Source organism: Myodes glareolus, chromosome 6, assembly GCF_982192425.1.
Source record: "Myodes glareolus chromosome 6, mMyoGla1.1, whole genome shotgun sequence".
Lineage (NCBI taxonomy): Eukaryota > Metazoa > Chordata > Mammalia > Rodentia > Cricetidae > Myodes > Myodes glareolus.
Genome location: NC_142031.1, coordinates 59,138,337 through 59,165,637, shown reverse-complemented (window position 1 = coordinate 59,165,637; position 27,301 = coordinate 59,138,337). Strand labels below are relative to the sequence as shown.

At 48.1% G+C, this 27,301-nt stretch overlaps 1 protein-coding gene across 2 annotated transcripts; it reads right to left on the bottom strand.

Moving 5' to 3' along the window:
- Window positions 1-25,600, bottom strand: Trib2 (tribbles pseudokinase 2). 2 transcript variants are annotated; one of them, XM_085690852.2, is made up of 4 exons: window positions 24,856-25,600; window positions 23,970-24,702; window positions 18,194-18,486; window positions 1-2,398 (listed from the first exon to the last, which is right to left on the bottom strand). In XM_085690852.2, the coding sequence occupies exons 2-4, from the start codon at window positions 24,237-24,239 to the stop codon at window positions 1,930-1,932; spliced, it is 1,032 nt and encodes a 343-aa protein (XP_085546978.1). In that variant the 5' UTR covers window positions 24,240-24,702; window positions 24,856-25,600; the 3' UTR covers window positions 1-1,929. The 2 variants fall into 2 exon arrangements, with proteins under 2 accessions (XP_085546978.1, XP_085546977.1); XM_085690851.2 differs by having other exon boundaries at window positions 23,970-25,600.
- Between the last annotated feature and the right edge of the window lie 1,701 nt (window positions 25,601-27,301).

Here is a 27,301-nt window from a genome sequence, read left to right as displayed (position 1 = left end):
TTTTAGTTAAATACGCACAATTTTATTGATTGAAGAGATTAGGACAAAAACATTAAACCAAATACAGGACAAAGCACCAGAGGCCATTAGTCCCCACCATGCATGTCACCAATCCTTCCTTTCCCCCCAGTACTTGACAGACAGGGGAAAGAGAAGACAGAAGGTCCTTCTTGCCACAGCACCATCTTCTGACGGTAACAACCCTCTCTCTGTATCTTCCATTATCAAAATAGAACCAAGGGTATATCCATGGCAGCTTTGTCTCCTGATTATGAATGGGGAAGCCACCCTCCTGGGGACAGGGGCTCCTGTGGAGTAGGCGTGAAGCATCCAAGAGTCCGCACACACATGCCACATACTAGAGTGAAGCACAGATTCAAGTAACATTTACACACTAGAGTCCACGTGTTACCTACCCAAAAACAGGACCATTTCACAAAACATATGCAGGCAGTAAAACCCAAATGACTGAGGTACTGGGAACACAAATATTTATGCCAAAAGAGTTCTGTATCATACAGCAATAGAAAAGCCAGAATACAAAAGGAAAACATTTTGCCACTCGAAATCAAATAAGGCTATCTAGAAAGAGCCAAATGAGAGGTTATTCCAGGGACAGAAATACTCAAACAGGGGGACAAATTATAAGTGATAACTACAGCATGTAACATGTCATCCCGTCGACCCGTAATTGAAGTACTGGCTTAATACATCACAATGTGACATTTTCCTTAATAAATACAAGAGTTCTTGAAAATACAAAGGTGCGTATTGGGACAGAGAGTTGTTTGTGTTTATATCATCCCTTCTGTTCAAACCGGAGGGCTTTCCCAAGCCCAGAGGACCATTCTTAGCAAAGAAAAGGAAATAGCTGCCCTGTATTTTATACACATGGGACAACCTGTCTCATTTTACTAGTTTCCCATAAAGCAAAACACAACGTTGCGATCAGCGTCATCAATGAGCTCTGACTCCAGGAGCCACCCCTGCCCCCGCCCCTCTGGAATCCCCTTGCTGAATGCTGTATTCAGAGCAGAAAGCAATGTCTGCAGTGGGAGCCCTCTTCCTTCAAAAGAACAAAACCCAGAAAGGAGTTGGATTTTTTTTTCTTTTCCTTTCTTCTTCCCCCAGACTGTGATACTACATCTGGAAGTTTGACTTCTAATCATTTCCTGCAAAAAAAAAAAAAAAAACAAAAACAAAAACAAAAAAAAAAACGACTGATGAGAAGCAGAACTGTCTGTCACAGAACAGATCTGCCCCTCCCTCTCCCTCTTCAGGGAGCAAAGCAGTAACATGTCACTTCCTAGTCGGAACAGGAAATCACTTATTTAGAAGAAATGAGTCGAAAAGTGAGAATGAGAGGTGACAGATGAAACTTTCATTTTCTTTTTGTTTAGCACCCAGGTTTCAGGTCGGTCTGTGTGCACCGAATTATTATTATTATTATTTTAAGTGAATCCCATTGATTATTACATAGGTGGTTGGCCTGTTTAGAAAAAAAAAATTTCGATCAATTGTCCCTTCCCTGAATCATAACAAGAAGTTAAATGCTAACAGTGCAATGCCAAAGGTATGTGTCTGAGGCAGAAGAGTTTCAGTTCTATCGAGACCTGCAACTATTTCTGAATAAAATGAAAAGAGGGGTAAATGAAGTAGCCCAACTGGCAGAGAGGACTTTCCGGCTACCCCAGGGAAGAGAAGCTTAGGGGTGAGGCTCCTGACCATCTAAACCAACCCCCATCCCACAGGTCTTGTTCCCATGCTAAGTGTTCGGTCAGCTCCTGGAAGGTATTCCTCCTCTGAACCAAGAAATGTGTAAATACGAATGTCCGGCTTGCTTCCCAGCCAGGCCACCTGTGGCCCAGAAATGCTTTCTGGGACCCTCTCTTGCTCCTGGTACCTGCTAAGTGTCCGTGGGCCTTAAGCTCAGTTAAAGAAAGGGTCCAAGTTCTCCTCCATGTTGACATCTGGCACCAGCTGGTCAGATGCCTCTTTAGCACCAAATCCCGAATTCGAGACGCTAAAATCTGTAGAAAACCAAGGATGGTCCAGAATCTCCTGTGAGGTCAGCCGCTCTGAGGGCTCCCGGCGCAGGATGCTTCGGATGAGGCACTTGGCCTTGGGCGACAGAGTTTCTGGAATGTTGAACTGGCCCCTGCGGATCTTACTGAAGAGGGAACTGGGCTCAATGTCATGAAAGGGATAACGCCCCACCAACATGGTGTACAGCATCACCCCCAGGCTCCACACGTCCGCAGCCTTGCCCGAATAACTGCCAGTGGTGTTCAAGATCTCTGGGCTGACATACGCTGGGCAGCCATGCTTGTCAGAGAGGGAGTCGTCATCGCCCCGGAGAATATAAGCATCTTCCAAACTCTCCAGCTTGACACGAGTCCTGTAGAAAAGGAGAGAGAGATGAGCTCCTAAGGATGAGGGTAGACACACTGATTCATCAGGGCTGCTGCTGTTCATCCATCCACCATCCATCCATCCATCCATCATCCATCCATCCATCCATCCATCCATCCATCCATCCATCATCCATCTAACCAGCTAGATCTAACTCACAGGATAGAGTACTGAAGCTGGAGGTTTGAACAATTTTCTTAAAGTCTTTTCACTGGGAAATGAACAAGAATTCTTCAGTTTACCGTTTTGTTCTTTAGTTGTACCCAATGCTTCTCTTTGGGACACAGGCACAAGCCGGGACATTTCAGTATAAGCATTCTCCACCACTCAGTCCCTCTAAAGTTTGGCATCCAAACATCAAGTTCATCTACATTTGTAGATTTTCACCTGATCTGCCTGTCACACTTCCAGAGCCTAGGGTCCTTGACTTGGCACCTACCACTAATTACAGGTGTATAATTCGCATGTAACTGTGTGCCTGGGAAGATGGGTATGACACAGCAGCATGACCCCCAAGAGCATCTTCAAACTAGTCATCCTACCCCGAGTCCACCCAGCTCTTCAAGAACCAAGAACACATACATAGGAACGTGCAAGTCCTAGAGGGGCTGGCAGAGGTGGAGCCACGCAAAGGAACTTCTGAGGTGCTAACACTGGTTTACATCATCAACACGACAAGGCTCCAGGGTGTCACCATTGAGTGTAAAATAAGGACATACAGAGTGAAAGAAGAAAATCTGGGAAATAAGATGACATCTTACATCAATGGTGTTAAAAGAAACGAGGTCAGAGTGGAGGACCGAGTACTGCCAGGCATGGTGGCGCACACCTGGAATCACAACCCTTGGAAAGCTGGGGTAAGAAAGATCAAGGGAACTCAAAGACAATCTCAGATCCACAGCAAGCTGGAGGCCAGCCTGATCTCTGTGAGACCTAAAAACACTCTGCTTGCCAGTGTTTGAAAGGAAAACCCTTCTGCATGGCTGGTTCTCAGCACACTCCTAGAGTCCTGCTGGGAAGGTGGCTAAGGAAAGTGGGAGTTGGACCTAGGACTCAGGTGCACTTATAAGGTCCACGGAATCAGAGCATTAGTCCCACACGTCTCCAAATGGACACGTCTAGGCCTCCACCCTGCTTGCGTGGATGAGCCAGAGAGCTCAATGAGCAACCGGAACTGCTGGGGCAAACTACAATGAAGCCACCTTGGTCACAGCCTGTGGCCCAAGGCCATCTTCCTCCTGTCTTCCCTCTTTCCTTCCTCCCTGAGTCTGCAGGTCTCAGGTTTTCAAGGTGGTCTGAAATCCACTGACAATATCTCCTTAAGGAGAGCTGCTGGGAGCGATCTACAGTGGGGGAGGGTGACAAACATGGGCTGCTTCTAGGGCCTCCTATGAACATGTCAGTGAGTCCAAAATTCAGCGATAGCTTTTCTGGATGGTGCTCTCTTTAGGAGTGTGGACTCCAGGTAGGTTGTATCTCTCACCAGTTTTGTGACTTACGCTGAGTCACTTAACCTTCCAGCTCCTTAGCTTTAAAGAGAGAAGACGGTGTGTGTGTGTGTGTGTGTGCGGACACACACGTGCACATGCATATGTCTGTGTATGTGTGTGCGTCTGGTTGGTTTTGATTTTATCTTTTAATGTTTACCTGGTAACTTTTACATTAAGTAAAATTCAGCATAACCATCCTTTTTTCCCCAGAATTTTTTTTATGTAACAGCTTTGGCTGCCCTGGAATTCACTCTGTAGACCAGGCTGGCCTCAAACTCACAGAGATCCGCCTGCCTTTGCCTCCTGAGTGCTGGGATTGAAGGTGTGCGCCACCACTGCCTGGCAATCATATCCATTTCTGAGTGTTCATTTAGCTCACTCTCATGATGCCCACTAATCAGCATGCAGAGCTGTCTCGGTGTCGATGCCAGGTCTAACATTCCATAATACACAGCAACAGGGATTTTCCTACGCCATTTGCTCAGCTGTCATCTAGAATGACCCCACCACATGCATGTTTCTGAATGCTTCCGTAGCTAATGGCCTACAAGACCGTTACTACAAGGGAATATGCTAGCTGTGCTAATCTGGAATTGAACTGATTAAAAACAAATCTTTCTTTCTCAAGCTTACTTCTCCTAATAGGAGGTGGCAGGTGGCAGTGACCCACTAACCAGCCTTACCAGATGTTCCAAGATGCCCAGAGAGGAGCATATGAACCCAGAGGAAAGGAGGGGATCATGAGCCATAGATTCTAGGGCTCCTCTCAACAGCTCCTTCACCCTACTTTATCCTTAAAGCTCGTGCCTAGTGGGGGACCAAACTGACCCCTCTCCCCCTGTTCCCTTGGCTTGAGGGCAGAGTTGCTGCTTTAGCTCTGTGTTCTGGCTTTGGAAGTAATCTCTGTGTGTGAATGGCTGCCAGTTTAGGAGGAAATGTTTAAGTGTTGGAACCAGAGGGTTTAGGTCGGGCAGGATTGCCATTACGAAGCCCTCGAAGGAGTGTCTCGGGTCATCCACGTGGAGAAAGTGTCCTTGTCATAGTTGCTGATCTCATGGCTGGGTACCTGTCTTCCATGTACAACCTGTGTCTCACATGCTTCTCTCTGCCTCAAAGGCAGTGTGCAAGTCAGTCCCCCTGGGGACCTTCCACAATGTTCCCTTCTTAGTACGTTCTTCCCCTGTGGGTGGGTTTCTACTTAAGTGAGTGAAGTGAAGTGGGCTCACTCTGAACCCCAAGCAAAGCAGCCCTGTGTCTCCCTCCCATCAGCCTTGCCAATGCCACTCCCTTCTTTCTACACGGTTTGGTATTCAGAATCCACAAACCACCCGGTGATCGTTGTTTTGGGATGATCCCTGGCTTCCTTAGCTCCAGGAGCTTGGGGCAGTAGCACAGAGTCACTTCGGAAGCAGAAGACAAGACCTACTACGTGTCGTTGCTGTGGTCCATGTGCCTCAACCCACTGCTGGTGCCAAATGACTTATAGGGATGACTCAGGGAAGCAGGTGTTGACCCTGGGGGTTTCAGCTCTGCTGGAAAAGAACAGTGGCTTCCCGCTCTCCTCTAGCTAGAGTTATGCGGAAATCAGGACAGGCACATAAACCAGGCATATGGTCGGGGAAGGGGAATGGGATTTCAGGGAATGAACCCCTGGCTCCCCTTGTCAGCAGGCAGTCTTTCAACTCTGCGCTTTAAGCTGAGTCAAATCTCCCAATCTGTTGTCTGGTCCCTGCTCATCTCCTGAACATCACAACTGTACATTCTGATGCTCTTACTCCTACCCTCACACTCCAAGAATCCAGACCCCTCATCCTGACCTGTGTGGCCCCATAATGAGGCCTTTAGACTGTGGTGAGGCTTACCACCTTCTCCACTCCTCCAAGCCAAGCCCTTCACTCTCACTCACTCCCATCTCAAAACATTAAGAAGTTCAGGATAGAATTACTAAAACTACTTCCCTGCTGCTGAGGCTAGGCTGTACCTGGCCAATTGACAGGTAGCTTGACCCTCCTTCCTGTTAACAGTACTCAACCTTGTGCTTCATGACCCCTTTGGTGAACCTCCATCTCCCAATATATTTACATTACAATTCATAACAGTAGCAAAATTGCAGTTATGAAGTAGCAACAACAATAATTTTATGGTTGGGGGTCACCACACCATGAGGGACCACATTAAAGGAAGGTTGTGAACCACTGCTTTAGGGGCTAAGACTACATTCAGCAAGTCTGAGGATGTGGTGGGGAGCGGTTGGATTTCCCTGGCTCACCAGGTTCCACAAGTGCTGAAGCCAATGAGCTGAGCTGTCCCAGGAACCAGGACAGCTCAGATAACAAAACACATGCTAAAGTTCATTCTTTAAAAACTACGAAGCACCAATGTCAGATGCCATCGACATTCCTGACGCAAGCCAGGTGTTTATGTATCTGCATCTTTTTACATCTAGGTGTTGATGCATAGGCATTATGGCATAAGCGACTATGTTGGGTATATGATTCTTTTCTGTGAACCAAAAACCCTAGGCCCTGAGGCCAAGTCTGTCAGTACACCTGGCTAGGCTGCTGGGGGCCGGCTCCTCAATCTTTCCACAGAGCAGGTTCAGCCACCACCGCTCAGAACCATGGAGTAAGGAAGGCTCCATCCAGGTGGGCACAGCCAGCTTTTACTTCCTTCCACAGCATCAGCACTCAAGGCAAGACAGGGGAGAGGGCAACAGCAGCCTGGAGACAGGATGGGGAAGAAACCAGTCCCCGAGGCACTCCCTAACCTTGCTCCTCCCCGGAACATCCTCGGCTTGTTTACATCACTCCTAACAAGGGTCGGGGCAAGGGTTCTGGATTCTATCTTTAAACACTGATCTTCCAGGATGTTTTCCCGTGTGGTGGGGCAGAGGGAAATGAGCCAGGAGGCTCGGGCTTCAGCCCCAGTGCCTGAGGTCTTGTTGTGCAACCACGGGAGCTACCCAGTTACTCCAAGCCTGACCTTTTCCTCTCAGAAAAGAAGCTGCTTCTTCTCACAGGATTGTGCCTGGGTAAGGGACATTTGCAGACAGATAGGAGCAGACATGAATGAACAGGCTTGCTCTGAAGTCTCCTCAGCAATCTGGGGGAGGGGGGATGATGAATCTCCCTGGCAAAGGAGGAGTCAGTTTTCATAAAAGCCAACAAGAGCATCTGTGGACCTGGTGATTCAAATGGCCCACCAATCATTCAGGCTTTTAAAAGATGTTCAGGAGCATTTTATTCCGCTCGGGCTCCCAAACTAGGCACAAGGGATCTGGCCATGACAAGTAAGGCAACAACCATTCTCTCTGATTTTCTGAAGATTAAATGAAGTAAGGCAAGATAGGATATTCCAGAGAGCCCAGCGTGGCGGAGCTGCCTATCACATGGTGCCAACTAAATGGATCCTATCGTTAAACGAAGACTCCCACCCTCAGCTGTGGAGCCTAGTGATGCAGGCAGAGGAGCAAGGGTAAATGCAAGCCTGGGCAGGTGGGGGCTAATGGAAATGCTGTGCCCATTCTGTTCACATGAACCTCTGCACTTGGGCACCCTTTGGGTGGGATGCTCTTGCCTAGTGTGTTGCCCAGCTCAGCCCTGACCCTCAAAGCCTCGGGATGTGCACCATGGGGGTGGCGGAAGTAGAGATGGTTTTTGAAGAAAACAAATTTCTGAAAGCGACATGGTGGGCAGAGGGAGGAGACAAGGATGGATAGTGGGATTTGAACTATAAACTAGAAGTCTAGGTCCAGTGCAGGAGCCTAGGAAAGACTGCACTGGACCAGGGAAGCTGGCTCCCCCTGCACCTACTTCAGTCTGTCTCTGGCATAGGAAGGTGAGCTGCCTTGCTTTTGACCCAATGGATGAACAAGGCACACAAGAGGGCAGTCTGTGTACTCGATGATGGGCAGCCTAGTACCAGACTTGTATCACCACGGTCCAGTGCCAGCTGAGGAAGCCAGGACCCGCAGAATACAATTCCTCTCTCAGCATCTGTGGAGTCTCAGGAGTCCCCCTCAAAATCCAGGTCCCCCTCACCTATCCCCAGCACAGGCCCCAAAGCGCCTACAATGACCAAGAACAACTAGCAATGTAACCTCGGGCTTTCAATTGTTTCTCTCCCATGAAACATGAACACGTAACTACAGACTCTGAAAAGGGGCTCTTCCGGTTTCTGTGTTACTGATAATTCTGCAGCTGTCGGGCTGTAAAATCTCCTCTAGGCTGTTAGACTGTTAGACACCGTAACAGTCTGAATGTGATGATCTGAAAAACAGCAGTCACCAGGCTAGAATGACCAGATGCTGGGCTCGGATGGCCTGCCTTGTTATGTCCCATATCAAAAATGAAAGACAGGGATTAGGCTATGCATTCTTCCTGACAAATAAGGGAACTGAGGTACGGAGAATTAAATGCCCTAAGGCACACACAAGCTAGCTGAATTAAAAAAAAAAAAACTGACTCTGAATGGATGTCAGGAAACATTGAATGCCATTGTCCTTCCCAAATACACCTTGTCCCCATGATCAAAGAGCAAAGGTGTTGAAGAGATATCCAAAGGCATACTATTGAGCAGATGGAGGCTTTCTTTAGTATCAGACTTACTGACATACACACCCATCACGTGTGTTAACTAATTGCCATGAGTACTTAATTGTCGTATATAGTTCACAATGTAGACAGAGGTGGATGGATTCACACGCCAGAAGACAAGGTACTCTAAAGTCAAGGAGACTGGCCGAAGGCTACCTGGCAAGGAAGGGCAGAGTTGAGATTTGAATTTGAGTTTTTGTTTTTAATACTCTAATATAGTATACCATCTACAGGAGAGGGGGAAAAACACAGCAAAATAAAACAAAGCAAAAATACCAAAACAAAACAAAAAAGGAAGAGAAAAGAAAAGGAAAGGAAAGGAAAGGAAAGGAAAGGAAAAGAAAAGAAGAGAAAAGAAAAGACACAGTCCTAGCAGCAAGTCATGTTTTTCTTTGAAACCTTTAAGCCTCACCCTGCGCTCCTGGCAGGATGAAGTGAGGACAGGGTGGAACAGGGTGGGGCTCAGCCAGTTCAGCAAAGTGGGCCTGACAGGGACAGGAAATCCAGTGGCAGATCGTTCATAGCTGCAGAAGAAGCCAGAGAAGGCTGTCAGCCTCGGGGTCCAGTCAGACTAGGAGCCAAGGGAAAAGGTCAGCTGCAGCCAGGCTGTTTGCTCTGTTCCTGCAAGTGTGCCTCTGGTACGAGAAAAAGGCCTGCTACAGTGAGTAGCCAGAGGTGTCTGGGAAGGAGCCACCCAGCACTATAGGAAGCATGGCTCGGATTCTGCAGCCCCACCAGACATGGGCAGGCTGCTACACAGCACCAAACAATTCTTCATTTAATCTCATTTCATGTACATACAGAATTCCCCAGCAATCAACTGCAAGCCAGTTTTGCTCCAGGGCCAGTATTAGTGATTCTGTCCATCTCTGGTCTGGAGTAGCTCAGCTCATAAGTGAGCAAGGAAGCAGCTGCTTCATACTCAAGAAAACCCTCCATGGTGCAGGTCAGATGTTGACAAGGAGGCAGAAGCCAGGGAAGCTACGCCAACGGTATCTTGTAGCACCACACAGCCTGGGGATTGGTTATTTGCCCGAATTGGATGCACAGGACAATTGGAGCGACCCTGGCAGCTATGAAAGGGAAAGGACCTGTCAGGACATAGCTGGGATGAGAAACCGAGGACACACTCACTGCCATGGAGCCTCCAGCATTGTGGGCATGCCTCTGACTCACCGAGGCTACTGGACCCACAGGGGAAGCCATTCTACCTGGAGTGTCATTCTATTGCTTGGAAGATTCCACATAAGCCACAGCGTGCAGCCTGCAGGGCTTCATGCCTCCGGTCGCCATGGAAACAGACAGGGAAACCCGAGGTAGAACACAAAGCCGCACTGACTCTTCATTCACCATTGGCTTCCTGCACTTAGAAGCCGCTCCTGAAGGATGTGTCCTACCCCAGATCAATCGATTGATTCACCTCTCAGAAAAGCTTCCCCGGGATCCGTGATCGTGAGAGTGTCCGGTGGTGTGGAGGCTGCGCTGCTCAGGCTGGCTCTCTATCTAGACAGTTCCTCTGTAAGTCTTGGCGTTGGGGAGGGGGCAGTGCCATGGGTGCGTGTGGTCACACACTCTATGGGACAGAAGAAGATGCCCTACCTGACAGGCAGCCCCAAAAGGCCAGGGATTCCCACATACGGCTAAGCTCAGACTCGGTAATCTCAGGGAAGCGGAAGTCTGTTACTGCTCTTGGCTTTAGTGTGGCCATGTTTGAGATATAGGGAACACAGTTTGCAATCTCACTGCCCCTGGTTGTTCTCCTCATACTCTTCCCACTGTTCTACTCTGATTCCAGTGGTCTGGAAAAATCCACCAGTGACTCTTCCTAGCTTCAGGTCAAGGGTAAGATCAGGAGGTCTATCCAAGGCCCTAGCTACCTGTCGCTCTCTTTACTGTTTCCCAGATGACCCCCACCCTCAGGAGAAACTACCTCTTAGAGGTGGCTCCTTTCACTCCACTCCTGCTGCTGGAGCAGTGAACTACCTAGAAGAACTATGTCTTCCTCATCATGGGCTTTCTGATCCTGATGCCGGCCCCATCAACCTCTAGCTCTGCAAGAAGGCATAGCAAAGGACTTCATACATATTCGCAAGATCATCTGATTCGGAATCCAACCCCCTCTTCCTCCAACCCCAACCTTCTTTTCTAGGACGCTTAAAGAATACTTATGAGCTATGTCTGGAACCCAGAGAAATTTCAGATTGGATCCTTCCATCAACTAGAGAAACCCCCCTGCGAGAGTTGGAAAAGCACATTCCTCAAGTGTTTCCGTCCACTGCCTTCTACCTCCTATTTGACACAAATCAGGAATTTTCTTACAATATGCATGTTTCTTGGGGGTGAGGGACTATCAACACATCTATTTCATCAACTGTCACTCACCACGCAATTAAAATGCTAAGTCCCTCTCTTACAACGCTGGAAAAAGAGATGGAGCGCACCCATGGAACAACAGGACTGCCTGTGGGTTTTGGTTAACTGGTTTTTGGTGGTACCATCCATAAATGTTAAGACTCCTAAGAAAACTGAGCTTCAGGTAGACATCGGTGGCTGGGCCCACTAGGTGTACTAGGTGTATACCTGTCTAACTGCATCCCCTTGAAGCAACCCTTTTGGAAAATATTGGGCCTCAACTTCCTTATCTGTAAACTGATGAAGTCTCTGCCAAATGGGTTTAAGTTTGTTTATTCAAATACAGCAGTGTGAGATGGTTCAGTGGTTGAAGGCGCTGGCTCTCAAGCCTGATAAACTGAGTTCAGTCTCCTAAATCCATACGGTATCAGGAGACGTGACTCCTACAAATTGTCCTGATTTTCACCGCAGATTCATGTGCCTGAACACACATATACATGAGTGCACTTGCAGACATGTGCACACACACACAAACACCCAATTAATAAATCTAAATAAACATGCCAACTAATTAGAAGTCAGTTAAGTTAAGCATGGTAGTTAGTCAGTCTGGTCCATATAAGTCCTATAAAAACAAGACACGGGTCTCATTTGGCCCGGTAGCCTCCAGCATCTAGAAGTATCTGGTCCATAACCAGAGCTTAACAAGCATTCCTTGACTGAATAAAAGGATCTCAAGTTTCTAAGAGTTATGAAGCTCAGTGCCATGAGGCAGTGACTGGAAGCCGTGATGACAACAATATCTTCATGATCTGACAACGCAACAGGTCTGGTGCTGGGGGTTTTGCAGAGTGCATCTCCCATGAATTACAGAAAAGGCATAAAGTCATGGTGGTGCACGCCTGCAACCTCAGCATGAAGGAGACAGAGGCACAAGAATTTAACTCTGCAGGTTTGATGTAAGCAGAGGCTTCATAGCAAGACACTATCTCCGAAAAGAGAAAAGGTGGAGTTCAGGGTGTAGGACAGATGGCTGAGAAGTTGAGAGCCCTTACTGCTTGTAAAGAGGACCCAAGTTCAGTTTCCAGCACATATTTGGGTGGCTCACAGCCACCTTTAACTCTAGGGGATCCAACACACTCTCTAGGCCTCTGTGCGCACAGAAACATATGTGACACACACACACACACACACACGCGCGCACACATAAAAATAAAAACAAAACTTAAGAACAATGAGAGAGGAAGCTGAGATCATAGAACTAAGTGGAAGTACCAAGTCTTTCTCTCCACCGTGTTAACTTCCTACTTTGCTAGAGCTCCTGACTCTCCCATAGCTGACTGACTGAGGCTAACCAGTAAGGAGACATAAATCCTGCCAACACATATCCAGGAGTTAGGCTGCTTCCAGGGGAAGAGCTTTGGGAAGAATGGCCAATTATCACAGTGATGTGCAAAGCCTTTCCTAAATGAAATTACAGTCTGCTGAGAACAAGATCGTAAATAATATTTGCTTAGGCATAAATCAGTAAACTGAGCCGGCAGCAATGGGTTAATTCCTCACTCAATGTGCAACTTTGAAAATAGCTGTCTTTGAAAAGGTGTCTCCATGGGGACCTATAAGTTTTCTAGGCTCCCCTTCTAGGCAACGACCTACATTCGGATGATTTCTATTTATCCCTGACTCTCTCATCTTGTCATTGGAATCCAATCTGAGCTGTTCCTATCCAAAAAAAGGAGATTCTCATTTAGTCAACAAATAGCAATGCCTACCATGTTCTGGGAGGATGAATGAAAGGCCACTTCTGTCCCCAGAAAGTTCACCAGTCCAGCACGAGCAAGGACAGGGGAACAGAGGGCAGCTTCGTAAGGGCTATTTAGGTCAGGCCGTGAGAACCAAGTAGGAGGGGCTGAGGAGAGAGTTCAGTCCATCCAGTGTTTGCTGAGCAAGAATCCGAGTTCTAAATTCATGTAAAAACCCCGGTGGCGGGTGTGTGTGTGTGTGTGTGTGTGTGTGTGTGTAATACTTATAATTCCAGTGCTGGGATGACAAAGACATGCAGATCCCCAGGGCTAACTGCCAAGTCAACCTAACTACTGGGTGAACCTTGGGTCCCAGTGAGAGACCTTCTCCCAAAAAGGAACACAACAGTTCCTGGCTTCTGGCTCCTGAAAAGCAGCATCTAAAGTTGACCACTGGCCTCCTCAGGTGCATGCATAGACATATATGCATATATACTCAGTCCTGCGCACGAGAATAAAGGAGGAGGTGTCTGCCACATAAGCAAAGGGATGTATGGGAAAAGGACACCGAGTCATCCTAGGGAGCTTGTTAGGGGTACAAAGGAAAAAGGACTTTGTCATACCCGTTGGTACAGGCACAGGGACATATGGTCTACATAAATATGAGCATTTCCTGGAAGCTCTACCTTCATCAAAGCTGAGAGGGAGAGAGAGAGAGAGAGAGAGAGAGAGAGAGAGAGAGAGAGAGAGAAAGGAAAGAACTTACCTAAAATAGAATACCTACAATTTGCAAAATTATATATAGCTATTAGTGAAAGAAAAGCCGAGCCTGGCCTCTGGGGCTCTGATGCATGCCCTGAATCTTTTATTAGGTCTAGAAACCTCAGTGGAGGTGGGAGCAACTTAAAGACCTAAAAGGAAGAGCCACCACAGACAGCAACACCTTGGAAAGAGGGTCTCAGCCTCTGCTGGTGGGGAGGGACAGAGGGAGGGAGGGAGGAAGGGAGGGAGGGAGGAAGGGAGAGAGGGAGGGAGAAGGAGGGAGAGAAGGAGGGAGGGAGGGAGGCTCTTCCTATCAAGGAGGTACAAGCAAAATTCTCTATACAAAGCCCACCTGCATCCCTAGGCCTCCCTGTCCCGAGAGCCAGCGAGTGCACCCAGGAGGTCTCCGCGCCCAGCCTTCAGAAGCAGGCACTAAGCAGACAGGCTGCCACACAGCAGGTGAAATGAAAGCAACCACCTTAAGAGATAAAGATCTGTGGACCGGTAGCATGTAAGAGGGCAAGTTTCTGAGTTCACATGGGACATTTCTGCACTGGGAGATGTAAACAGTGATCTGAGGTTAGGGGGTGGAGCCTAAGGGTGGCAAGAAGTCTTGTCCCAGGAGAAGAAGCTAGCTGGACAAAACAGAGGAAAGGTCACTGCTGGAACAGTGTCCCACCGCTTTCCCCAACAGCCTAGGATGCAAAGATATAAAGGGGCGGAGAGAAGCAGATGTAGAGTTCAAGGTCACTGCTGATCCCTTTCCTTCTATGAGAAAGGTCTTCCTAGTTCTATTTTATAGTCAAGGCAGTCTGGGCATACAGCTTCGGGGTTCTGTCAGGGCTAGATTTTTTAATAAGTACAAGAGCAGGGACTGAAACTCAGACAACCATTTCGGCTCACTTCTCCTAAGCTCAGACCTTCCTTTATAAGGTCCATCTGAATCACACGGGTCTCTAGCGATATGCTAGCCAAGCAAGTAACCCAATATAACACAGGTCTGGAGGTACTGGGGATTCCCTGTGGCAATGTGGGTAAATTTTCTCTCTTTTATCTGCTTGGGGGAAGCCATGAAGGGTTCTGCAAGATTGAGGGGTGCCCCAGGAGAGCGCAATGAAGGCTGGGAATTCATCAAAATGAGGCTCACTGATGGTGGGTATTCAGGGTAAACATTGAAGAGGAGCTCCGGACTGCAGAAACACACTCCTTCCCCTAGTCTAGGTGGAATCAACCTTACACAGGAAGGAACAGACAAGGCCGCCATCGAGAGTGACCTCATCCTTCATCGTTCATGAACCCACCAAGCTGTCTGGGCTGTCCATGCCTAACAGTACTCTTCTCCCCCAAAGACTTCAAGTTCAGCCGTCACATACAGAGTGCCTGCTCTGCGCTTGAGTCACGGCATCTTCTTCCTGAACACTAACCACCTTCCAGGGACACTAGGGTTACGGCAGCTGAAGGAGACTGCAGCTTGTAAACAGGAAGAGACAGTCAAGACAGGGATCTGAATCTAGAACTTAAACCAAAGCCAAAGGCAATCAGATGAAGCCAAGCTGTCGCCGACCCAATATAGCAGGGGCGGGTACACTGGCCTTGAGTCTGCACATGACCTTGGGTGTCATCGAAATGACATCATGTTGGTAAACCACTGACCGTTCCACTAAAGAATCCTTCAGAGATGGCTGTGGGTTCAGTCAAAGGTAATCTCCCATCTAAAACCTACACAGACGTCAGCACTTGTTCTACACAAGTGAGACTCAGTCAGGTCTGCCACAGGATGCTTTACTTTCTGTTGCTCTTGGGATCTGAAAACAGAAGGTGTAGTGCCCATGCCTACGTACTTGTGCGGCTGAAGCAGGAGGATACTGAATCCCAAAGTAGCATGGGTATATTGCAAAACTATCTCAAAGGGAGAACAGATGAAAGAGAGGAGAGATTGTTGTTTGAATAAGCAAATGAGGAGCTGCCAAAGAAGTCCTTCTTGGTTGTTTCAGGGCTGTTTCCAGAGGACTACAGAAGAAAGGACTAGAAATCAGACAAAGACTGCCTCTGGGCCATGCTCTAGTGTTCTGTACCATAAGGATAGCTACACTTCTTTGACTCACTTCCTTTATTTACTGGAGGTGTGTGCTGTAGGAGACCGTTTGTCCGTTTCCCAGCCACCCAGATTTGAAAATAACCACACAGAAAATGAATTATTTGCAATACTGTTTGGCCAATAGCTTAAGCATATTTCTGGCTCTTACATTTTAAATTAATCTATTTTTATTAATCTGTGTATCGCCACATGGCTGTGGCTTACCAGCAAGGTTCTGTCCAGCGTCTGTCTCTGGTCTCTGCTTCTCTTGAAAGGCATGGCTTCTCTTGACTCCACCTTTTTTCTCCCAACATTCAGTTTAGTTTTCTCCACCTAGATCGACTCTACCCTATCACAGGCCAAGGCAGATTCTTTATTCATTAACCAATAAAAGAAACACACAGACAGAAGGACTTCCCACACCAGGTGTGATTTGGGGATGTGCTATTCTTGACATTCCCTGATGCCTGACTAAGTCTCTAAAGGAAGCAGAGCCCATGGGAGATGGCTAGAGCATTTGAGGGCTCATGTGCTCTGTCAGATGAATGGAGTTCTTGACAGCCAAGTGGGCTTTCTAGACACACTCATGCACTTTCTGCTCTTTCTTGGTTTTAACTCTGAGATCTCAGCAGTTCCACTTTCATAGACACTGGCTACAAAGTGCACATGGACTGGAATATAGCTCAGTGGTAGAGTCCTCATCATAATATCCAAAGACGGTTTGCTCTGCAGCTACACACACACACACACACACACACACACACACACACACACGCACGCACACACGCACGCACACACGCACACAAACTCTCCTCCTCCGTCTTTACTAAGAATTAAGTAAGCTGACCATGCCTTACTTTTGTAGGTAAACAAACGGTAAAGAGAATATCTTGGGTTAACCCATACTTATCTTCCAAATGAGAACATTCAAGAGGCAGAAATATGTATATTAAAACTGAAGAAGAATGAAGAGCCACCATGGCGAAGCCATGACGACATAAGGAGGACGAGCATGAGGTTGAGAAAGGGCATCCCAAGATCATAAGGATGATTAAAGACAAGAGCATAAGGACCAATCACCTGTGTTCCAAGGGCTGGAGCCTCTGACTGAAGAAGGGAAAAGGTGAGAATTTGCCCACATTCTAATCTTAGGGGAGCCTGTTTCCTCACTTCGTTAAAGAAAAAAAATGAAGCCATTTCAATAAAACCAGGACATTAGCTCCCAGAGTTGCTAGTGCCCACCCACCACCACGTGTAAAAATATGCAAAGGAGAATCAACCTTTATAGGCACAAGAAGCCCAGAAGCTTTCTATATGTTGTATGCACAGCTGGATTATATTCACCCATGAAATTATTCCGTTTGGGTTAAGTAACAACAGGCCCTTCTCCTTTGCTAAGCCCCAAGTGCTTGCCAGACATTAAGTCCCCAATTAATTCAAAACATGGAGGAGAAAATAAATAAATGAGAGAAAGAAAGAAGGAAAGAAAGAAAGAAAGAAAGAAAGAAAGAAGAGCAGGAAGAGAGAGAGAGAGAGAGAGAGAGAGAGAGAGAGAGAGAGAGAGGGAGGGAGAGAGAGAGAGGATCACAAATGACTAGATCAGGCTCATGGAGAAAGGGACAATGGACCAATGGACTTCTGTAAACAATGGTGTGAAAATATCACAGGCCACCGAGCTGGATGTCAAAGAAAACAGAAGGCAGATAGATCTGCTCCCAAGTTCTATGTAATTTACAGAGAGTACCAAAGAAATGTCAGCAGGAAGAGGGTATGAAGGAAGTGGACCAGACTGCCAGCAGAGTGGTCCAGCAGAGAGTCCTGACATCCCCTACCCTCTTCTCCAGTTCAGAATGATCAAGTTCAAGACTTGAGACTCCATGGACTCAGGTGTGTGGATCCTCTTAAACAATTTTTAGGCATAAAGAACAAGTGGGTGATGATGGCTCTAAAGGCACTGCTTGCATCCCTCTAAGAAAGTCCATCCTTCAAAGCAAGTTTTATGAGTGAAGAAAAAGAGAGGCTTTGCCCAGGTTGGCTAAAGGAACCTGATGAGTTAATGGTCTATCCACGAAGCCCACATGCCTATGTCTTGAACAGATGCTTCTTGAGACAATCAGGCCTCCTTGGTGCAAAAGCTTACACCATCAGCTCCTCATCTGGAAAGTCAGTCCTTCCAACATTTCCTTTGATAGGCTCTTCTCACCTTAACATGTTCCTTGGTTCTTCAAGATCTAGTTAGAACTAACAGTCCACATCACACAGGACTGGGGTCTCGCTTCTAGCTATTGCAGGTCCGGTGTCTGACACTCACTACCACGCCTGTGGGGCACACCTACTACATGCATAGGAAACAGATACTGATGGAGTGGAAGGGCTATTAGCAATGTCCTCTAAGTAGTGAGTGTTCTGATGGCACAGGGTCTTTATAAGCCTGTCTTTGTCGACTTCAAAATTACCACACTGGCTTGTAGCCCCCTTCAGAATTCATTACACAAAACACACACATTCAGCAGGTCACAGACTAGCCCCATCCCCTGGCCTTTGAACATTTCACGATAGGAGTAATGGCTTCTTGTTTGCCGAGGAGAGCGTGGGGGCACCACAACATTCTCTCTTTGTTCTCTTTGCCTTAACCCTCACCTGGACAGCAGGCAGCAGAACAAGCTCCCTGCCGATGCAGATGGAGACACTCTATCAAAGCAGCCACACACACACACACACACACACACACACACACCTCTGCATGGGTTGAGCCACACTCACCTCTCTTCATCCTTGAAGATAAATTTCCGTAGCTTGAGGTCACGCAGCACCAGCCCTCCATCGTGGCAGTGGGCCACGGCAGAGGCAATCTGGTAGAACAGTCGGGCTGCCTCCTCCTCCCTCAGCTTCTTGCAAGTGCGGACAAAGGAATGCATGTCTCCATAGCTCCGCTCAAAGAACACATAGGCTTTGGTCTCCCCCAGGAGGATTTCTGTGATTTGGTTGATGTTGCTGTGGGCAGACAGGCAGAAACAGGGGGCCAGGGACTCCTGGTAGCAGCTGATCTCAAACACCTAGGACAGAATTGACAAGATCCCAGTCAGCGGTGCCTCCTACGACCCAAACCGCAGAATGCTGAAACCTCCCACAGGCTTGTGCTTTGACATGGCATAAAGGGTATGAAACTCAGACCCCGAGCACACCAGTTCTGCCTGCTACCCGCTGTATAGTGCACAACTAATCTCTTGACCGCCCGGAACCCCCAAATCTTTGGCACAAAATAGGTAAATGAAAATGGATTCAATATTGAGGGGATTTTAGGGGGAAAATGAAGTAAATAAACAAACGCTAAGTTTTATTATTCAGTGTGTGTTTGTGTGTGTGTGTGTGTGTATGCCTGTGTGTCTATGTGTCTGTGTATGTGTGTATGTGCCTACATGTCTATGTGTGTCTGTATGTCTGTTTGTGTGTGTATGCCTGTGTGTCTATGTGTCTGTGTATGTGTGTATGTGCCTACATGTCTATGTGTCTGTATGTCTCTGTGTGTGTGTGTATGCCTGTGTGTCTATGTGTCTGTATGTGCCTGTGTGTCTATGTCTGTCCGTGTGTCTGTGTGTGTATGTGCCTTTGTGTCTATGTGTGTCTATGTGTCTCTGTGTGTGTGTATGCCTGTGTGTCTATGTGTCTATGTCTGTGTGTCTATGTGTGCCTGTGTGTCTCTCTGTGTGTGTATGTACCTGTGTATCTGTGTGTGTCTATGTGAGTCTGTGTCTCTCTCTGTGTGTATGTGTTTGTGTGTGTGTATGTGCCTGTGTGTGTGTGTGTGTGTGTGTGTGTGTCTGTGTATGGAGGTCAGAGGTCAACCTCAGGTATGCCTCCTCAAGAAATATCATATAGGCTCTCTCACTGGCCTTGGACCTAGAGAGCCCTGGGATCCTCCTGTCCCTGTATTATCAGAGTATGCAACACCACATTTGGCTTTTTAGATGTGAGTGCCAAGGATCAAACTCAGATCTCATGCTTGGATGATTAGCACTTGACTGACTGAACTAGTACCTAAGCCCAAAGGGTTTTATTACTCTCTCCAGCAGAGAACATATTTACAGGGGAAAGAAATGACTACAAAAAATACTTAGAGAAAAAAAAATTAAGTGACCACTGGGCAAAACCAAATATCTATTCACGTTTTATAAATGCACCCAAAATGTACACGAATGAACAATTAATTCATCATACATCTAGACTTTCCTTACTAGTTCTCCACGTGCGATGAATTCATTTTACAGATGGGCAAACCGAGGCAAAGAAAACAAGCTTAAATCTTGCCCCCAGTGGCAGCATTAGGAATAGCACATGGGCCTTCTCCATAGGGGATGGGACTGGCTTCCCTCCACAGATACCTAACCCAATGAATCAATCATGCAATGATTTTTCTATGAATCAGAGTTAGCCTGTGAAATGCCACCTCGCTGTTCCTTAAAAAGAAAAATGCACCGTCAATGCCTTCTGAACAGATCGACCTAAGAGAAATAAACACAACAAAAAAATGTTGAGGGTGGAAAGGGGAGCTTTCCGTTCATTTCAAAGCCTATACTAACTCAGCTAGACCAGCACTTAGGATTAGAATGGAGTTTCCCTTGCTCTGGGTGGGGCGGGGGGATGTGGGTAAGGGGAGTCTTACTTGGAAGTGGTATGGGGTGTGTGAGGGGGTGCTTCCTTTAAAAGCAGGTCTAGCTGAAACTCTAGCTTGTCTTCTGTGACAGCAGTGAGCGCCTGTCAGTTGGTCCCAGGTGAAACCCCATCCCCAGTATTTGGAGAGAGGTAGGAGAGATACCAGAGAAACCCCGTCTAGGGGATCATCATTACGCCGGCTGGGTTCATCCAAATAGATGGATAAAGCACACAGACAAAGAACCTCCCTCTTTGTAAGAGTCACCCTGACCTAGACACCACAACCTTCCCTGGGTCCTGCTCTCACCCAAGAAGCTCTGCCTCAATTCTCCTCATTGACAAGGCTCAGTCTCAAATGCACACACTATCTTAGAACCCCACTGAGGGATTCCTGGGCTTTCTGTGGCCCATGCAGGAACACAGGCTGCAATGTAAAAATCCAGGAGTTAAGTAACTGAGCATAGGAAGAAAGAAAGAAAGAAAGAAAGGAAGGAAGGAAGGAAGGAAGGAAGGAAGGAAGGAAGAAAGAAAGAAAGAAAGAAAGAAAGAAAGAAAGAAAGAAAGAAAGAAAGAAAGAAAGAAACCTGTGAGTCAAACAGGGACAATAAGCACCTCAAGGGGGCTGGTGTTAACTGGGGCTGAGGAAGCAAAGTCAACAGAAAGGCTGTGAATGAGCCATAATGAGGTAGCTCAGGAAAGTGGCACAGCTGTTGCCACTACACCCTCGAATTTAAGAATGAATGCTGGAACCTCCCCGGAGACCACAAATCACACCCAGATATTGTCAAAGGATGACCTCAGAGAGGTGACCTCAGAGGCCCGCTCAATTAGGAATCTGAAATGCCTGAGTCAACCTTAGCACAGAGACTGCAGGCCACAAAACCAGGGAGGAATTTCATCGAGGAACATACACACACACACACACACACACACACACACATGCACACACACACAGTGGCTAATGTCAACAGGCTGCATTATGTAACAAGCATGATTTGCTCTGCAGGGCCAGGCTGTGGGTTCTGTTGCCACGGCCTACAGTTCTAATTACTTATAATGCACTTCCTGTTTCCAGTTACCTTTAAAATAACAATAATAAAAATAAAACAAAACAACCTTTGGCTCAGCATGGTTAGCCTGCTCTCCCAGAGCAGGGCTGAAAAGCTGAATGGACAGAAAATTAATAAAAGTACCCAACAAATTCACGGTCACTCTCCAGTGTGGCCATCCCCTTTGTGGGAGAGTGTAAAACTGCAAAATGGTGGACAGAAAAGGAAAAAACTAAAAGAGCTGCATATGTCCTCCTCCACGGGAAGGAGCCAAACTTTTATTAGTGGCTATAACAGGCATTTATAGGCTTGGATTGGTATTTAAACCATCACCCTCAAGTGCAAAAAAAAAAAAAAAAAATCAAGCCATGAACCTGGATGCCAGCTCCTTTTAAATGTTTAATTGGGAGCCTTGGTTATATAATGTGACAGTTCAGATAAGGCCCTACGATCGGGCCACATTCATCATGTCTGAGGGGAAAAAAAAAGTGCCCATTCTGCCAAGATAGTAATTATGTCATTTTGCACAGTAGCTACAAGAATTTTTGTGAAAACAGCTAAACAACCCTTAAAGATCTGCCCCCCCCCCCCGCGCTTTGGCTAACTAAAGTGGGCACGTGGAGACAATAATCAGGCTGGGGAATTTTGGCTATTTTCTTGGAAGCTCTCCCCTGCATCACCCTCCCAGAAAAGAATGCCCTCCAGAACCCTCTTTAGAGTCTGCCCCAGTAAACACAACCTTTCTGTTTAATCTGCTTTTGCACTTTTTCTTGCAAGAACACCCAGCTAAGAGACAGGAATCCCACATGCTAAGACATCAAAAGGAGGTGGGTTCAATGTTGTAGCAAGCTTAAAAATAAAAAGCTTCACAGTGCATATATTGGGGTAGCTCCCAGCACCACCCTCATAAAACTCTCCTGGAGAGTATGGCACACAGCTATGCTTGTAGAAGTCAGTCACAGCACCTCGGGTAAGAAGGCAGGAGAACAGAAGCTGCCGAGTTGTAAAGAGATGACCTCTGTCAAGCAGAACAATGATACTGCACTTAAATCCACTTGCAGCCACACTGTAATTGGTGAGGGGCTGATTCAATCTTTGCAATAACTAAACCAGCAGATTAAGTACAGTTTGGGGCCAGAGAGCAAGTCTGCAAATGACACTGTAAGGTCAGCCTACAGTGAAATATGTCTTGAAGGATCTGAAATGAGAAAGAACAGAGGCCAGAGACATGCCTGGCTTTAAACAAAGAAATAATAGCAAGATGCTCCTGCAGGATTTGGCAGCGGACTCTCATTACTTAAAATCATCTCTAGCCTTTGGGAGGGAAAAAAAATAGTAAAATGCTGTGCTGAAGTTGAGCAAAAGGAGGGGGAACGCTGACTGCCGATGATGGTGCATATTTCATAGGAGAATGACAGCTTGGTGGATTCATTCATTTCGAAGGATGACTGTCCTATTGTGCAGTGTGCCGGGCTCCCGACAGGCACAGAGTTGCCTACTGAATTTAATGCTTTAGCTGGGCATAGCTGCTCTTGATTACAGTAACTCGGAGAAGATGCAAAAGCCCCAATGCTTAGTACATGCAAAAAGCAATATTTAAAGAGTCTTTGGTTTCCTCTAAGTTCAGAAATAATCTCAAAACTGCCTGGAGATCTTCACCCATCCTGTTTTTGCAAGGAAAGCGCTCCAATTCAACACGAATTGGGGCGATTTCACAAAGCCACCAGCGATTAATGAGGAAAGTGTAATACAGTATTTGTAGCACAGATGTGCATGATACCCATTTCAGAGGCAGCAGGAACCCCACCTCCCCCTCAAGAAATAAAGAAAACAATGCAAAAGACCTAAATTTTAGTAATGTATTCTTGATTTGCTTCCAATTCTAGGTAGCATTGCTCTCCACTGCATAGGAAAGAGACTGTAGTCGAATATTTTGTTACTACTCTTCTCAATCCCCTTGGTGAACGCACACAAAGACACACACACGGAGACACAAGACGGTCACTGTTCAGGGTCAAAGACAAAAAGGAAACTGACGTGCCCTTCTTGGTATTAGCATAGGGGGCTCCAAAGGACAGTCTCTAAACAGGCAACGGTAGTGTTGTGGGTGCCGTGGGAGCAGCCACCAGGGTGTGCAGACAGGAAATCTGAAGATGCGAAGAAACCCGGACAAAAAAGATAGATCCAGAGGGTTCCTTGCTTGCCCAAAAGTGCCCAAGGGGTTGATTTCCATTCCAGCCTTCCTTTCCAGGCTCCAAGCAGAAGAAAATCTTTAAAACTCCTTTGCCCACTAGAGCCCTGGGCTCAGCCAGAGGGGACAGTGTTTTTGTTTTTTGTCTCCTTTAAAGGGCACCTTTGGAACAAAGGTTTAGCACCTGCAGACTGCCAAGAACAATGGCTACAAAGGGAACCAAGTGAGCAGGCGTCTGAAAACCAACCGGGGATTCCCTAGTCCTCGTGGAGAGGGGAGGGGGCTCGACCAAGAGAGAAATCCCCGGGCGAGGGTACTCGACCTGGTGCACAGGAGTTAGACCAGCTTCCTAGGGCACGCGTGTCCATGCCCCTGCTCAGACTCGCAGCCCTCTCCGGCTCTCCCCAAAACGCCCCAGCTGCAGCCCGCCCCATTGTTTGAAAGGGTGTAAAAACTTCGCAACTCGTCAAACGTGGACAGACACACAAATAAACCCATTTAACAAGGCCACGCGTAATGATTCCGCGAACCTCCCGCCCCTGGACTCGAGGGCTCAGCGACCTTCCTCCCTATCTCAGCCCCTGCCAAAAGACCCGGGATGATTTTTTTTTTTTTTTTTAAGCAAAAGCAATGCCGGGCTGGTTACCTTGCACACCAGTTCCTCTCCGCTGTGCAGATGTACAGCGCGGAAAACGTGGTCTCCCTCCAGAGGCTCCAACAGTAAGTATTTCCCGATGCAAGAAACGCAATGCGACAAGTTCGGAGTCTCGGGCGGGCTCGGAGAGCCAAGGTTCGGGCTGAAACTCTGGCTGGGTTCAGCGGACCTTATAGACGACAGCTCTTCGAAATCCTGGGTTTTGTTCCGCGATCTCCCATATCTCGCTATTGTGATAGGGGTAGACCTGTGAATGTTCATGAGTGTGGGGAATCGCACACGACCAAACAAACAAACAAACCGAAAAACCCGCTGAGAGATGGATGAGCCGCGGCTGCAGGCGCCTCGGTGCCACCAACTTAAAAGGATCAAAAGGGGAGGGGACGCGACTAGGGCTCCGTGGGGGAAGAGTTAGAAGCTAGCCCCCGGATGGGCGCCTCAGGGCAGGTCCCCGGCTGCAAGCCCCGCTCCCGGGGGGTGCTCGCTCTGCAGACAACTCGGGTCCTTTTGTTACCCCGAAGCCGCCTGCGCGGTACAGAACCGCGCTCTGGAGTACGTGGGTCTCTGTTCACAGCGTGGATCTGAACGACTGAGTGTGCCTCTGGCTTGCAGAGCTGCAGCGCCGGAATCCCGAGCGATCCCCAGCTGAGGATCCGCAGACCGGGCGGAGGAGCCCTGCGTGGAGTTTGTGCAGTCTTCAGGGAGCGCGCGGCGCCGGCTCGCCCTCCACGCGTTAGAAACCAAACAAAAAGAAAAAGGAAATAAGCACCAGGCTACCGGCTCACGCCGCGCGGCAGTCAGAATCCGCGCTGCACCCCCCTTTTTTTGGTGGAAAGGGTGGGGGGCGTGGAAGGGGGGTGCTAGAGAGGGCAGTTACCTAAGTCTTAACTGTAGATGGCGTCTGAGGCTTTTCAAAAAAAATCGCAGAGCTCTCAAAAAAAAAAAAAGTAGACAGGAAAAAAAAGCAAAATAGCAAAGAAGCATTTAACTTGGAGCGGTCAGCGGTGCCAACAAAAGATTGGAAAAACTGAGCAGGGAGTGCGGGAGTGGAGCAGGCACAGGTACCGCGACAAAGCCCAAGGCTGAGCCCGCGCGCAGTCAGCACTGGCTCCTGCTGTCGCCGCTTGCTCGCGTCCGGGATCCTCCTCCGAAGGAAGCAAGAAGTGCGGGCGGTGACCTGGGCAGACCAGCGACCAGCGGTCTCTGTGTCCCTGGCAGGAGCTTCCAGGGGTCCTGCGGGAGCTGGCAACAGATGCTCCCCGGACCCTGCCAACCAGCGGCGTTCCTTTCCCGCTGCACAACCGGGTCTTGAGCCTTGGAAAGATTTGCAAACCACTCTTGCCTTCAGATGCCGTACGACCAAATTGCACGGCGGGGTTTGTTCTGGAGGAAAAATTTGAAATCGACGGCTTTTCTTCTTTTATGATTTTTTTCCTTGCCACCCAGAAGTAGGAGAGGATCGTGTATTTAAAAATTAAAGGGAATGGCCAGGCGCCCTAGGCCAATCCCGGCGCTCAGCACGCCCGCATTCCCGGGCGAGGCGGTATTAATAGTTACTTACGTGGCCGGGGATCTCGGAGCGAGCCCGGCTGTATGTGCGCGTATGTGTGCGCGCGCGCCCCGCTCGCTCGCGCTCGGTCTCCCCATTCAATGTCACCGACACATTTCCTCTGAGCCCCCGCCCTCGTCGCCGGCCCCGCCTCACCCGCGCCCCGGCCTCTGTCATTGAACCGGGCGCCCATCAATCAGCGGCGCCGTTGCCAGTGCGCGCTCGGCTCCCAGCGCCCTACGGCGGCCAGGGCAGCTGCGGCCACCCCTGCAGAGTCCCAGCCTTGGGCGCCGGCCTCGCCCCTGGAAGGCTCGGCCAGGCAGGAGGTAAACAGTGCTTTATATCCTTCCGCGGTCCAGGCCTCTGGGCACGCCTGGCCTGCTGCGCGCGCTGCTGAGTTAGGGATGCTGGGCTGTGTATCTACCCCAGCCGCCACGCAACTAAGGCAGACGGGCTCAGGTTAACTTTGGGAGTTAGATCCTCTTCGATGTGGTTTTCTGCAGAAAACCATGCGTCCTCGGAGCGTCAGACCCCCTCTACTGTGATGTTGACAGAGGAGCTGCTTAGTTTCTGAAGAACGATTCTTGCAGCAGCCCAGTCTCTAGAATTAGTTTCATTCTTTCTCGCCAGCGCTTCTCATTTCACAGAAGTCCTTTGTGGGCTTTTGGTCGGTGTAGCCACCTCCTCTTCCCCTCCCCCACTCCTCAGTTACAGGATTCGGGATACTTTCAGCATCTTTTGACTTCAGGGCAAGGTCTGTTTGGAGGCTCAGGGAGACCCACCTTTGCACCCACACCTTCACTGAGTGATGTTGGCTTCCAGCCACAGAGCTGGCCTTCTCGGGAACATATTCAATGCTGGGGGTCAAAGGAAGGCTGGACTTTCTCCCCAGGCTTATTCTTAACTTCCTGGGAAGGTTCCGGAATACTGGAATAAGAGGAAAGTTCAGGTCAGGGCTTCAGACTTCAGCTTCTAGACCTTACCTAATGCATCCTGGTAAAAGAAGCAATATACTAGGGGGAAACAGGAAGAGAAAGAGATGGCCTGGGGCAAGGCTGCTGGCACCTCTTGCTACAGAGGAAGGTAACAGTCTTCCGCAAGACCACTTTTGAACAAAATAGACAACTAGTTATAATTATATTTAACTGGGACAACAGTGGCTCTAATGATAAGGATGTCCCTGGGGGTTGACTGGGAATGCCAAAAGGACCTTCTTGTCCAGCTGGCCACCCTAGAGGACAGATTTGGAACGAAAATAAAGTGGTCCATGTCTCTTGACACTTCTCACATCCCTCTCCCTATTCATCTGCGTTGGACTCAGTCCCCGATCCTTAATCTGGGATAACTACATGAGGATGTCACCATGAATACAGACTGGTGTATTTCTGTAGTTTTGGCCAAGTTTAGGAACAGTTCCTAGGCAATCACTACTGGGGATCCATGGAGAAATGTTCCCTGTGGCCTCTATTGGGAGACCACCACCAAATTTCCCCATGATAAGGTGTGAAAGGCCTACGTTCCAACACCAGTCTCTGATTTCAGAAGAGAATTGGGTCGGTAATATTTTTTTCCTACCCAGGTCTCTACTTTTCATCAGTTAAATAACACCCCTGCTGACCTCATGCATTTGCTACAGCTGCAGTTGCGATTCTGGGAAGTCTACGAAGGTGATTTACGACAGTGATTCTCAGCCTATTGGTCAAACGACCCTTTCTCAGGGATCGAGTATCAGATACCATGCAAATCAGATATTTACAATACGATTCATTACAGT

What these genes read in the sequence shown, in the direction of transcription:
- Trib2 (XM_085690851.2), bottom strand. Translation starts at nt 24,239, where the DNA reads ATGAACATTCACAGGTCTACCCCTATCACAATAGCGAGATATGGGAGA. An exon ending in GAGAGGAACTGGTGTGCAAG is followed by an intron (nt 18,487 to 23,969) that starts GTAACCAGCCCG and finishes ATTCTGTCCTAG; the next exon opens with GTGTTTGAGATCAGCTGCTA. An exon ending in ATCTTCAAGGATGAAGAGAG is followed by an intron (nt 2,399 to 18,193) that starts GTGAGTGTGGCT and finishes CCTTTTCTACAG; the next exon opens with GACTCGTGTCAAGCTGGAGA.